The 13968-nt window shown below is 37.7% G+C and overlaps 1 protein-coding gene across 15 annotated transcripts in view; it reads right to left on the bottom strand.

The window, feature by feature from the left end:
* The window catches only part of SYNRG (synergin gamma), a 101453-nt gene that overhangs the window by 44943 nt on the left and 42542 nt on the right, over positions 1-13968 (bottom strand). For all 15 annotated transcript variants that reach the window (XR_003964506.1, XR_003964505.1, XM_030294663.1 and 12 more), the window contains 3 exons: positions 9253-9371; positions 8988-9050; positions 3719-4666 (listed from right to left, as the gene is read on the bottom strand). Coding sequence is in view for 13 of the 15 variants with exons in the window: in XM_030294663.1 (XP_030150523.1) it covers positions 3719-4666; positions 8988-9050; positions 9253-9371 (1130 nt within the window). In the remaining 2 variants the exon portion in view is untranslated. The remainder of the gene's footprint in view (positions 1-3718; positions 4667-8987; positions 9051-9252; positions 9372-13968) is intronic.

Raw genomic sequence — 13968 nt, 5'->3', positions numbered from 1 at the left:
CTCTTTGAATTAATCTAACCCCCAACATGCAACTTTTTTCTTTCCCAAATGGCCTATTGCAGATACTGTAAGTGATCTCTCTGGAATCCTCTTGAAAAATCCTCATTTTCAATGGTTTAATTTCTTTCTGCCTCAAATTCTTAAAAAAAGAACTAAAATTTCAAAATATAAGAAAAAAATGGAAACCATGGAAACAATCCTTTTTTCCAAGGTTTTTATTGGTCTTGGGTTTATGATCTAAAAAACAATAGTATTCCTAAGGTTTTTTGCTATTAATATTCTCTAAGATAGAAAAAATATTTTCCAAACTTAGCATTCTCTTATTGCTAACTTTTGTGCATCTTTCTAGAATTATTTTCTCAAAAAATGAAAGTGATTTAAAGCTTGCTTTGAAGATATCCTAAAATCGTTTTAAGAACTTGCTTTATGGACTGTGAGCTTTATAATACATTCTGAAGTTGGAAAGATAACAGGCTCTACAAGTAGAGGGTGAGCACCTATTTCAGACCCACACTGAATTCAGACCTGAAGACTTCCTGATGTTAACACTGAACACTCTCCATCACAAAGATTATCAATTGAAATTCAGTTTGCATGTACTGTGCTCAGAAGCCCATCTCAACACCATTTCATGATTTATTTTAAATTTACAGACATCTAGTTATTAACAGATGTATCCCCTGTCCCCAACACTCAACTATTAGATCTGTCTCACCTGCCCCTCTTCACAGTGCAACTAACTCCTCGTGGTGATGGGCTCTGTGAGGTTTACTAAGCAATAAAATCGACTCCCATTTTCTCACTAGAAGAAAGGAGTAACTTTTCCCTATTACACAGTGTGTAAGGTTTACATTTATTTTTTAAACATTTAAAGTTATGTTTTAATCCAGTGCCATGTTAAAAATTTATATCAATGGGATTATTAGGGGAAAGGGCTAAACCAATACTTTCTTAGGAGAAAGGTATTTGAAGAGACAAAAGGGAAAACCCTTTAATCACAGGAAGTGCTATTATTTTACACTTGATATGGACCAGGTATTTCTTTGGTCTAATCCTGAAAAAGTACAAATTACACACATCCCCACACTTTCAAAATATGCCAAAGAATTATTTATTAACATAGGACTTACAGATCACAAAAGAGAGTGGTACAGAAGAGCTGGAAAAGAAGTCATCAGAATAAGCATGCAGATCAGTATTTGCAGAGGAATATACCAAAGCAAGTTCGAAAAGGCACATTCACACAGAAAATGTCTAAATTGAAAAAAAGACATCAGAAAAGCAGCCAAAAAGAAAAAAATACTGATAATAAGGCGCTGATTAAAATACAACGATTTTCAATGTCAAAGAAGAGCTACTTTACAGGTAGGCAGGGAGCTACAGAAGTCTCACTAACCCTTTGAGAGTGTCACAAATGAGGGTAAGCTCTTGCTGCCAACAAAACCAGATGATTGTAATGACTGCACATCAAGATGCTTTGGGGCCAGATTAAATTTAGTGGTGGGGATAAAGCAGCCTAGATGAAATTATATTGCAGCAAGGGCCCAAAGGGTTAAATGTAATAATACGCAGAGAAATCAGGCAATGTTATTATTAGTATTATCTACCTTCCATACAAAGAATAATTGTAAGAGTTAAAAGAGACAGTATCCCTTTCAGAGTTAAGTTAGGGTTTCTCAACAACACTAAGGTCCAGAGATAGCAATTTGCTAGGTTTTATTCTCTTTTCATCAGCCCACTTTTTATTTCTCCAATGAGAAGTTATCTTTAACCCTCAGACCAAGAGAGCATGAGATACTGCAGTCAATGTGAGGATAAAGAAAAACCAAACTGCGTTGAAGAAGTCCCTGCCATTTACCTTCTACAGTACATTTATGCAGCAGTTTTGTCCAACAACAATATAGCCCATTGGTCAGACATCAACCCCTTGTGACAACCGCTCTAAAGGGATACTGCTCTTTCTGACAGGAGGTTTACAGATCAAAAAGAGGAAACAATCTGCTTTTAAGGATATCCTCAAACTGAAGAGACTTGGCTTGAACATTACAGGTTCCAAGCTGGGAATGTTCCAAACATACATAAAAGAACATGTGCACAGAAGATTATTTTAACAGGTCAATCAGAACAAGCTCAGTCAAAAAACCTCCCCTCCCCAAATAAAATGGAAAAATTTTAAAAGAAGGAAAAAGAAAGACATCACAAACCTGATTAGACTCATCTCATAAAGACATCTAGCTTGGCACTATGAAAGAATATAGATTCACTTTCAGAAAAATAGCTTCTAATTAGTAACTTGAGAGTCCAGAAGGCTAGTATACATGTTATGAGATTTTTAAATAAAAATCAAATATTGTTCAAAAAAAACAGAGCACTCTGCAACCAACCACGGTGGCTCAAGCAGCTCGTACAAAAAAGAGAAACAAAATCACCCTATCAAACAAAGAGCAGCAAAAAAATAGGAAAACGTCTGAGGAAAAGTACAAAAAAAGGAAGTCAACAGTCAGGGGCACAAGGAGCCCCGCAGACAGCCCACCGCCCTTAGACAAAGCCTCAGCAAGCCGCCACGGGAGACACACACGGTCTCTGAACACCTGCTCTCGATTCGGCACCCCGTTTATAAGGATACCTCCAACATTTCAATAGCCAAAGGATGGAGGCGATTTTGTTTTCTGACTTACCAATGTGATCTATGCAAAAGCCGTAATACTCTTTAACATTTCTGCTGGAATCTGTAAACTTGGAAGTGTCTTACATGTCCCTCTCTAGTTAGAAAAACAACAAACCCTTCATAAGCATAATACGTTTTCTAGAATAATACAGTAATATTGAGATAGTTCTCATTATTAAAGGCCACAAAATGGGTTTATCTTTCTATATAACATAGCAAATAACAAAACAAAATAAAAACGAGGACACTTGGGAATCTAGATTTTATGTCAGGAAGTTGGACTAGAGAATAAACTGCTACATGTAAATCCATACAGAATTTAAAGAGGGCTCCCTTATAGGATGTTTTCAAACATTTTATGAGAAAGTGAGTAGTTACCCTATTCTACCATCTACAGATGTGTTACAATTTAATACTTTCAGTAATAGAGTTAACGCTGAAAACCGTACCTGAACTCCACTAACGACTCATGCCCTCCTCCTTGCCAGACCCTGGCACACAGGACATCCACACACAAGCTCTTTCCATCCTCTCTTGTGGGGATGTGGCAAACCACAGTACGACTGGCTAAACTAATTTTTACTAAGACTTGGCCTAACAAGAATCAGTTCTGTCAGCCAAACAGAATACTATATTGGCTGCTGCCAAACAGACCCAAGAGAAGAGAAAAGGAGAGGAAAACACTGACCTCACTCACAGAAATGGAGGAACAGTACCCACACTGCAAAAGTCTTTATAAAATTCCTGGTGATGTAGGGTTCATTTAGCAGTGGATTTTTATGTGCCTCTAACACCAAGTTGGGGTTAGAGTTTGAAAATAAAAACATTTTAGCTATCCAGTCTAAGTTCCAGAGTACTCATGGGATCCATATATCCAAGTACCCACAGAATCTAATTTAAACACTGCTTCAATGGGACTGGCAATGAAGAGGTTATTAGAAATCCATTAAGGTTAAGAGCCAGAGCCTTACTCTACTATAAGTCAACACCCACCGAACCATCTTTGAAATCTACATCACCATTACCAGAGTAGTCTCACCAATTCCTCACCTGCAGCAGGAGGATGCTGGCCACTAACTGTTGGTAAATCCAAAGAGCTATCAGACATGACATGCTTAAGATCTCCTCCCACATCAGCCAGTTTCATGTCAAACTGAACAGAGAGTGCATCTTCAGAGTCCTCCTTGCCAACACTGCTGCCACCAATGGAAGGGAGATCCAAGGACTTCACTGAAGCAGAGTCTTCTTTGGTGTGTCTGAAAGCCACTGATTTCTCACCCAGAGATTTGTCTGAGTTCATGGAAGAAAATTTACTAGAGTGGAAGTCAGCAAAATCATCATCACTTTTTCCTGAAGGGGTATTATCCTTCAGTTCTTCAATACCCAGTCCAGATCCTTCCAGAGAAAGTTGTTTGAAGACATCGTATTTGGTGGACGTGGCAGCGGAGTTTTGTCCACTCTTCACTGTGCTGCTCGAGCTGCCACTTAGAGGAACAGGACTAGCCTCCTCTTTAAGGGCGTCATATTTATCATCTGCCTTTTGCTCAGGTGAAACAGAGCTATTACTGAAAGCCATAAAATCTGCAAAGTCATCCTGTTCCCCAACAGATGCTGGACTCGAATATTCCCCAAAAAGGTTGAATTCTCCAAAATCATCAGCCAAACTAGACATCTTAGTTGATGCCAGTGCTGTCGTAGCTGCAGCAGATCCTGTTGGCTGTGGCCGTGTGGAAACAGATTTGGATGCACTAAAAGCAGCTGAAAAAGATAATGGTTTCTCGCTGCTGCAGTTAACTGAGGAAAACATATCAAGGTCTGCTAAGTTCAGAGGATTCTTCACTTGTGTTTGTTGTTTCTGTTGTACAGCTCCTGAGGGGAAGGATGCTGGAAAAGTTTGGTCTTTTGTTGGTGGCTCTAGTGGTGATAGACTATCGGCAGTTTTAAAATCGGTGAAACCGTCATCAGTGCTCGCAGATCTGAATTCTGCAAAGTTTTCTCCTGAAAGAGAAAAACACGGCAAAATAAATAAGAATGCTGAGCTGAACACCACATGATGCACAGCATATTAAATTACAAGCATACTTTTAAAGACTTGCCCCTCACTAGCTTGACATTATTCAACCACAGCTTACACCCTACCAAAACAGCTCTTTGGACACTACACATCTGTTTCCATGCCAAAGGCTAATGATACCAAAATAAATAAAAATCAAACCGAGAGCACCTAACCATGTCAGTTTCGTTTGCTCATTTTAACATGATACGTGTCCTAGTGCCATACCCTTCAAGTGGCCAAAAGCACTGCTCTCAGGACTTTTTTCTCACTACAGCCAGCTGGCCAAGCACACAAGAGAAGAAGAAATGGGTGCTGGAGGTTCCTGAAGAGAGAGACATTAAGATGATCCTTTAAAGATAAAATGTTTTACATGGTGATCAATCAGGAAAAAAGTATCATGGGTGCTCTAGTGAAGTATTATGAAAAATCCTGCATCTAATATTTAGGATGTGAAACACCTTGCTCAACTAGGTACATTCAAGCATACTGTTAGATATTAAGTGGTCTTGCTCAAGTACGTGGAGGCATTAATTTGAAGCTAACTTTGATGAAAAATTATGAAAAGGTATCTACTTATTTGCAAAGCATTCATTCCAGCTAAGGACACATTTTAAAGTGGCTTCTCTATATAACAAATAAGTTGAATCTCACAGAAAAAAAATCTGTGAGCACTTGGGTTTATCTCGAAATCAGCCATGTCACTGTACCAACTAGTAATTACTCTTATTTATTAAAATTCAAAAGGATTTGAATAAATACCAACTCCACTATTAAAAATTTCAAGGGACAGTATTTAAACTTTATACTGTGCTACTATGAAAAAGGAGTTACTGAAATGTTTTGTTATTATTTTTTAGAGAAAATAGGTACTAATGTGTTTCTAATAAACAATTAAATAGACTCAGTTAAGATGTTGATAAAAATCTGAATCCATGATTCTAAACAGAGTTTCTTTTCTTTATTATGAGAGTGACATTATCACTCTTAAGTATGAGGTTAGGAAGCAGATGATCTCAATTTTTCTAATGGTGTCTGAAGGTCTTCCATAAAATCTACTAGATTTTACCAGGTAGTGAAAATCAGAGCTAAACCAAATATAAATATAGCTACACCAACATCACTTATTATTTAAAAATATTAATGCTATTCTAAAACATAGGCTGTAATTCTTCATCCATTTTTCAAATTCTATTTGTCCCTAAAAATGAGATATAGAGACATATGAGCCATAAAAGTGTACTTCAAACCAAAATCTGATTCTTAAAACTGTCATTATAATAAAACAGGCTTTAAATATTTAGTGCTTATAACACGATAATACTTTAATATAAGAAAAAAGCATAGGAAACAATGGAAGCTGATTTTTCCTCTTAATCTGAGGCTTAATTCACCAGCATAATTTATCAACACAGAGAAATCTATTTAATATTATTAGGGAAATTTTAGAAAGAGAGGAACAGCATTCATAATTTCTGTATTTTATGCTTTTAAGACATACCACTAATAAGACTAAAGTCAATTTCACAAATTGACAGGAGAAGCAGATGTAAAACTTAAAAAAAATTACCCTGTTTTAGGTAAGTATATCACTGATAATATTTGTATCATTTCCCTAAATGAAAACGTCATAAGCAGCCGATTTTGTCAGTCTAAATTTTTGATGTGCTACTTTGAAATATCTGTGAAATTGACAAGTTTTGTTTTGTTATTTTTTTTTTTTTTAAATTTTTTTTTTTCAACATTTATTTATTTTTGGGACAGAGAGAGACAGAGCATGAACGGGGGAGGGGCAGAGAGAGAGGGAGACACAGAATCGGAAACAGGCTCCAGGCTCTGAGCCATCAGCCCAGAGCCCGACGCGGGGCTCGAACTCACGGACCGCGAGATCGTGACCTGGCTGAAGTCGGACGCTTAACCGACTGCGCCACCCAGGCGCCCCTGTTTTGTTATTTTTAAAAAGAAATCACCACAGCAAACTAAACTTACTGAGGAATTGTAAACGTTTCCATTAGAAATGTAAGCTGGGTGATGGGGCGCCTGGGTGGCGCAGTCGGTTCAGCGTCCGACTTCAGCCAGGTCACGATCTCGCGGTCCGTGAGTTCGAGCCCCGCGTCGGGCTCTGGGCTGATGGCTCAGAGCCTGGAGCCTGTTTCTGATTCTGTGTCTCCCTCTCTCTCTGCCCCTCGCCCGTTCATGCTCTGTCTCTCTCTGTCCCAAAAATAAATAAACGTTGAAAAAAAAAATTAAAAAAAAAAAAAAGAAATGTAAGCTGGGTGAAAGGGTCAAAAAGAGATAAAATGGGTGGGTTTACAAGTTCAAAAGCAAAATGAATTTGGGAGCAAATAAATTAGTTGCAGTCATTGGAAGCTTGCATATCAGAGGGTACATTAATCCTCTGAATCCTTCTGAATCCTCATAAGTTCCCCTCTCTACTTGTCACTTTTTACGTCCTAAAAACATTTCAAAAGAGATCACATTTGTCATCAAAATGTAAGCAGTACCTTAGTGCTGCTTTTATAGTACTTTAGTAACAGAACCCCAGATTGTTGCTGACATTTTTGTTGATGTGCTTTCATTCCTGACTTAACTTTAAGGACTTCCAGTAGAGGTGCCAACTTTTTGTTCATTTTAGGAGAATATATTTTATTTTATTCTCATTAAAAATACATCGGCCTGAATGCATCAAGTGTGTTGGTGTCTTAGAACTTACAAAAAATTCATATAGTATTGTGTTCAGAACTGTGCGTTTTGTAGGTTACTAAGTGACAGAGCTTAGTGATATTTCCTTTTTTCCCAGGAATAACACCCCTATGATATGATCATTAATACCACACTACACAAAAAACTCTGATTGTAAACCATGCTCTTTACTCCAAACTCAGTTTGGTCCAAGAGGTGATGAAAGAACTGCTAGGAGTCAAAGACCAATTAACAAGCCAAAAGTTCCTGTAGGGTTTTATCTCTGTACTCCTAGTGCCTAATCTAGGCACTGAGGAACAAAGTTATTACATCCTAAAGGCTTGAATGCAACAGAAGGAAATACTTCTAGAATCTGACAACTATAAGGGATTGAATATTTTTTTTTTCAGTGTTTTATTTATTTTTGAGAGAGAGAGAGAGAGAGCGAGCGCGCACACATGAGAGCATGTGCATGAGCAGGGAAAATGTGGGGTTGGCGTTGGGGGGTAAGGGGGGCAGAATCCCAAGCAGGCTACCTGCAGAGAGCCCACATGGGGCTTGATCCCATGAACCGTGAGACCATGACCTGAGCTGAAATCAAGAGTGGGACATTTAACCGACTGAGCCACCCAGGATTCCCAAGGAATGAATATTTTTAGGACAGGTGGATTTTTCCTTTTTAGAGATATTTAAGTAGTACACTTTTTCCTTGAACTTTTACTCCTACATTACCTTTCCTACAATCTCCTCTCATCCCCCTCCCTTGGACAGAAGGGTGACAACAAATGAGTGAAGGATATTCTAAATTTGAGCATTCAGTACACAAAGAAATCCTCATGAGAGTATGCAAATTTCGTAGCATGCGCAGTTAAGCTCTGAAGGACATGATTTGACCTATGATTATTTAAACCCTACACATCCGGTTAGGATTTAACCACAAACATAACTTTTGGTCTTCACACATACGGTTCTTAAACTATCATTCTGTATTCCCTTCTACTCTCTTTAAGCCCTTCTATAAATCCCGCTTACTTCATCTTATTAAATTATAGCCACGTTTGAAAATCTTGAAAAGACTGGTTGCTGCAAAACTTCTGCACAGTCCACAGATCGCTGCACTGCCAACAGTTCCAGTTCTTGTTAAACATTAAAATAACTGAGGACAGTCACAGCCTTCCATTTGATACAGAAGTCTATCCGGGCTTGAAGGTTTCCAGTGAAAGGGAACATAACTAGCTTCAGAAGAAATTGCCTCAATTTGGAGTTTGCCCTAAATTTTAGAAAAGAATTTCCAATAACTGAACCATATTTTGTTTCCTTGTAATTTCCAGAGGCACAAAGCCAAAAAACCTCACCCACACAATATAATAAAGACATGTTCAGGAATGTCCCTGAAAGAATCATCAAAAATATCTTTTATTAAAAACTGAGGGGCGCCTGGCTGGCTAAGTCAGAGGAGCACATGACTCTTGATCTCCGGCTCGTGAGGTTGAGACCCATGTTGGGTGTAGAGTTTACTTAAAAATAAATGAATAAAATTTTTTAAAAATTGAAATTTATCCATTCAAGGAATCAAAAACTTACCTGAAGTTTTACCCTCTGCTGTCTGTTCAAGTTCTCTGAAAGCACTGTATTTATCACCAGGCTCTATGATGAAAAGACAGAGTCTATTAAGAATACGAAACTTGAGATTAAAACTCAAGGAAATAAGTAAGGCGGACTGGGTTAACCGCACATACTTGACAAGTGGTGTAAGCATTTTATACATTTCTCATAAAAGGCCACCATTAAAAAGGTTTACATTCATAGGTTACATTCATAAGTTTGTGAACTGACAACGTGTTTTTACCTCCAAATGGAATGTTACTTTCAGAGGATTTGTCAGCTGCAATTCCTTTAAACACAGCATACTTATCCATCGAAGCTGATGCTTTAGTGCCAGGAAGGGGCATCAACAAAGAAGGGGCACTAAAAGGGAAAATGAAATATTTCTTAATGACTAGAACATTGAATCCTTCCCTTATCATCAAGTAGGAGCTTAGAATTAAAATGGCAAGTAGGTACCTGATTAAAATTCATGGTTCCCTGCCTTAAAACTCAGAAACTATATATATTCACCACAGAGGTTTAAACTCTTTCTCTTGGGAAAATATATTGAAATACCTTCCATGTGAGAGGGATTATTGATTATTGATTATTTCAAGATTTCAATCAAATCTTGATTATTTCAAGATGGGTCAGACCGATGCTGACCACCTAATCATCTTTATAAACCACAAAAACAATTGGAATGGCACTGGAAATAGATTCTCATAGAATGATGACCTCCTAGAATGTTAACTTAAGGTCCGTAACACTGGAAAAGTAAACTGTTCCAAATATGTAAACCCAATATTTTAGAGTAAATTATGTTAACCTTAGTACAAATCATTCTTTAAAATGGGTTCAGAATGCAGAGGTGGAATAGTTAAGATAAAAATCTATTTATGAAATGTTGTTCAAGCCAGGATGTAAATTGTTCTTATTTGATCTTATTGCATTGCTTACTGGCAGAAGTTCACACATCTGATAAGCAGCGGTGGAGTTAATACAATTTACATTTTTACAAGGATCACATCAGCGGTTCCAGAAGCTATCTTTGTAGCAAAACAACAATCACTTCAAAATTAGATAAAGATACTTTTGCCTGTGGACATATTTCTCGCTGGATGGAAAAATAGTGTAATGAGTAGTATCTGTGTGGGTAATTCTTGGATGGCTTAAACACATACTATAAAAGCATTGCCTTTTTTCTCCTTCTTATCACACCCAGGCAGCTCCCTGGAAGAACAACTTTACATATGAATGACTACCTTCCCCCACTAGTTTGTGTCATTCAATACCACACACACAAGTTATAGAAATGGATTTCTATTGAGTTCTCTGCCCTGAAGCAAAAATCTTTCCACAGTCATTTAAATCGTCTTATCAGGAGCCTACAAGCAAGGTAAAAAACCCAGCTCTTGCACAGGCATGCTAATGGAGGTCCACAGTGCTTTAGGACTCAGTGTATCAAATATTAGAATTTCACATCACTACCAAATAGCTGCTACATATTTGATCTTGACAAACAGGTCATTGCCTATACATCATAGGTGGATTTTTAAGTTTCATAAGTAATTAAACTACAACTCATTGAACAGCATGTTACATATAAATAAAAGTAATTAATATTTGAGAAAAAACATCACAAAGTTGAACAATCAATTTGTTTTTCATGAATAGCCAACTTTAGTTGTGGTCTTATAAAGCCCATTGGTAAAATCTTCTACTAAATGTGACATTTAATTGATTATTATTGTTTAAAATTCTTTTCAGAATTGGAAAAAAAATAGAGGAACTCCAAGGTAATGAAATACTGACGGAAGTCAACAAAATAAAATTCCACTCAAAAAAAAGCAGACTCAGACTGTAATTTTATGCATATTACAAATGAATAATTCATTCTAGTTCCCTGAAATTATTTAAAAAAACCCAAAAAACCGTAATCACCATGACAGTGTTTATGCCAGTTATATAAAGTAGTTATCTATTCCAAACATGAGAACTGTTACTTCTACTCTTTAATACTAATGAAAGGTACTCAGTGAGGAGGCATACGGTTTTAAAATTTAAGAACCTTAAGAGAATTTGGCCAAAAAAAAAAAAAAGTATTTGCTTTTTCTCTAGTGAATCCATTTGTTTTACAACCACTCCGTGTGGCTGTAGTAGATGCTTTTACTTAGTTGCTTACCCTGCTAAATGTAGAGACATTTTAGAAAACAGGCGTGACCGATGGAAATTTGATCAAGGCAAAAGGACCCACAGCGACCACCTGGCTGAATAGACATGCCCATGGGGTGACCACCTCAAATTATCTATAGGCCCTAAGGGACCAATGGGCTACTTACAACCAGGCAGGCACAGTTACCAAAAAGGGCAAATTCCATTCTTCACCAGCCATAACTACTCCTCTTCCCCCTTTAAAAACGGCCCCCACCCACTGCCTCCTGGCAGATGGTCTCTCCTTTGCAGTCTTGCCTGCCCCTCCCTTGCAGTGCATTCAGTAAACTATCTTTGGGTGAATCCTTTCACCTCCCCACATCACCAGCTTCCACCAGATCACTGCCTGGCATTTGGGGGCTCCCATCCGACTGGACAGACACCACACTAAATACAGCCATTTAAAAAGTAAAATGAAACTAACCAACTCAAACCCCTACTACACCTTAATTCTTTGTGAACTGTTTTATTATCAGTGCCCCATATCTGTGATGTTTATTGTTCTAAGCTCCCCAGTGCCCAGCACACAGTAAGTATTTTCTGGATGGATAAATGAAAGACATTGCTGACTTCCAGATCCCCTTTCATGCTGGCTCAAGTGCTCTTTCTCCTTTGACATCCAGTTCAACCCTGAGCCTGACCAATTTCTCACACGCACACTTTTCAGTGCCTAACTCTAAACCCAGAGTACACCTCATCATCTCACAACAGGATTACTATGGCAGCTGAATTTATCCCACACAGTACCAAGATCACTTTCATCATGCCACTTATTTCTAAAATGCTTGACAGATTACGTCACAAATCCTAAGACATCCCACATTGGTGCTGCCCTTAACTAATGAGATTTTTTTCACAGACTAACAATACTCTCTACTCCAGCCTACTTCTAACACCATACTTGCCTTTTCATCTTCTCTGAAAAATAATGCCCATTTTTTGCTTTAAAATGCTGCCCAAAGCAGTCTCACTTAAGCTCAGCTATTTATACCATGATTTAATAAATATCCCTTAAAATAAACTCATAATATGCATTACAGATCATAAACTAGGGAATTCATTATATATGTACACACACACACACACACACACACACACACACACACACACACACTGAGGGACCAATTCTAAGAGAATTTCATCAGATAATATAAATACTGAGATAAAACTAAGCTTCTTTACAGCAGGAACTGTGCTTTCTGCTTCTGTATTTCTAGTGCCTACCCCAATGTCTGGCATACAGCAGATGGTAAGTAAATGTTTTTGAATGAGTAAATAAACAGTGAATGTGGATTCTTAGACATGAGCAAAATGTTTTCATGTAAGCATGGAAGTAATCAAGTCAGAACTGAAAAACAAGTCTACAAAGTATGACTGTGTATGAAAGTAAACTATTATGTGGAGATAATGCCACACAAAATTGCTAATATTCCACATATCTCAGGTCTGGCCACCATCTTACAACTTTCTATGCCCAAATTTCAATTCCATCTACTGAGTGTTTTTTTCCAGAGGAGTAAACCACTAATTTGGTCAATCTGGTTTATAACCTTCATGCTACATCACACTCACCCAACAAACCTTTATTAATTATATATCATGGCTAAGTACTACATATGTAGCCGTGAAAGACTATCTTCAGGGATGACAGCCAAGTGAGACAGAGAGTCAGATAAACCAGTAATTATAATCAGGGCACAGACGTCCAAAATGCACCAGGGCAGTAAGTGGCCCTCATCTTTGAGGTGGGGACTGAAGTGGTGGGGTTAGTAAAAACCTCCTATGTTAAACTGATTTTTGAAATAGAACTAGAATTAACTATAGAGAGAATTTCAGATTGAAGAAGGTAAAGGGTCAGAAGCCTGAAAGAGCATTAGTCTGGAGTTGTTCTGGCATGGTTGGGACATGAGCTGTAGGGAAAGGGCAACAGTCAAGAGACTAGGCAGGAGCAAGATCAGACACAGCCTTTTTCCACGGCAAGCAGAGAGTACAGAGTCGATGGTGGTTAAAGGAGAGAGTGAGGAGCCAAAAATAAATAGCATGTTTCTGATTTGGTGACTGGACATGGTGACATGATTCACCAAGGGAGGGAATGCTAATTTAACAAATTTTTATTTAGCTTTGAGTAGCAAAATAATGAATCTAATTTTATGCAGGTAATGTGAGATGCCTTGGGGTCATTCAGATATGTTATAGATAGCAGAACTTACACATTTTATTCAAAGGAAAAGATCTGAAAAATATTACGTGTCTATCAGGTCAACATGTGTGTGCTGGTGTAGTGGGCTTGGAAATCCCAGTACTTTATAGTCCCACCACTCAAATGTTTCTATGTGTCATTCCCTATAATACCTATCCCTTGGTTCTTGTTACAGTGTACATGCAGGAAGCGTCAAAAGATACTCATTTCGTTAAAATGGAAAAGATGAATGATACTGCACAAACAAGGAACATAAGAAAAATGATGCATGTATCCTGACAAAAACAAGTTCCAAAAATAACTGAAGAAATTCATATTGCTTGCTCAAAGCCTGGTATATTCTACTCTGTGGAAGAAGTACTATCTAAAAACTTTTAAAAAATGATGGAAAGGTATTGGTGACATATTTAGATTTCTGAATTAGGATTTCTGTGGAGAATCAGCAGTACATTATATTACAAATATATCAAATTATGTTCCCCTGCCTAAAAAGTTTTTCAACAGCCAAAGGCTTGCATTTGCTACAAGTACATGAAGTCATCACTGCAAAGGTGCACTCTGCTA

This window comes from Lynx canadensis, chromosome E1 (assembly GCF_007474595.2).
Source record: "Lynx canadensis isolate LIC74 chromosome E1, mLynCan4.pri.v2, whole genome shotgun sequence".
NCBI lineage: Eukaryota > Metazoa > Chordata > Mammalia > Carnivora > Felidae > Lynx > Lynx canadensis.
The sequence above is the reverse complement of the archived record's forward strand: the minus strand, read 5'-3'. Positions and strand labels throughout refer to the sequence as shown.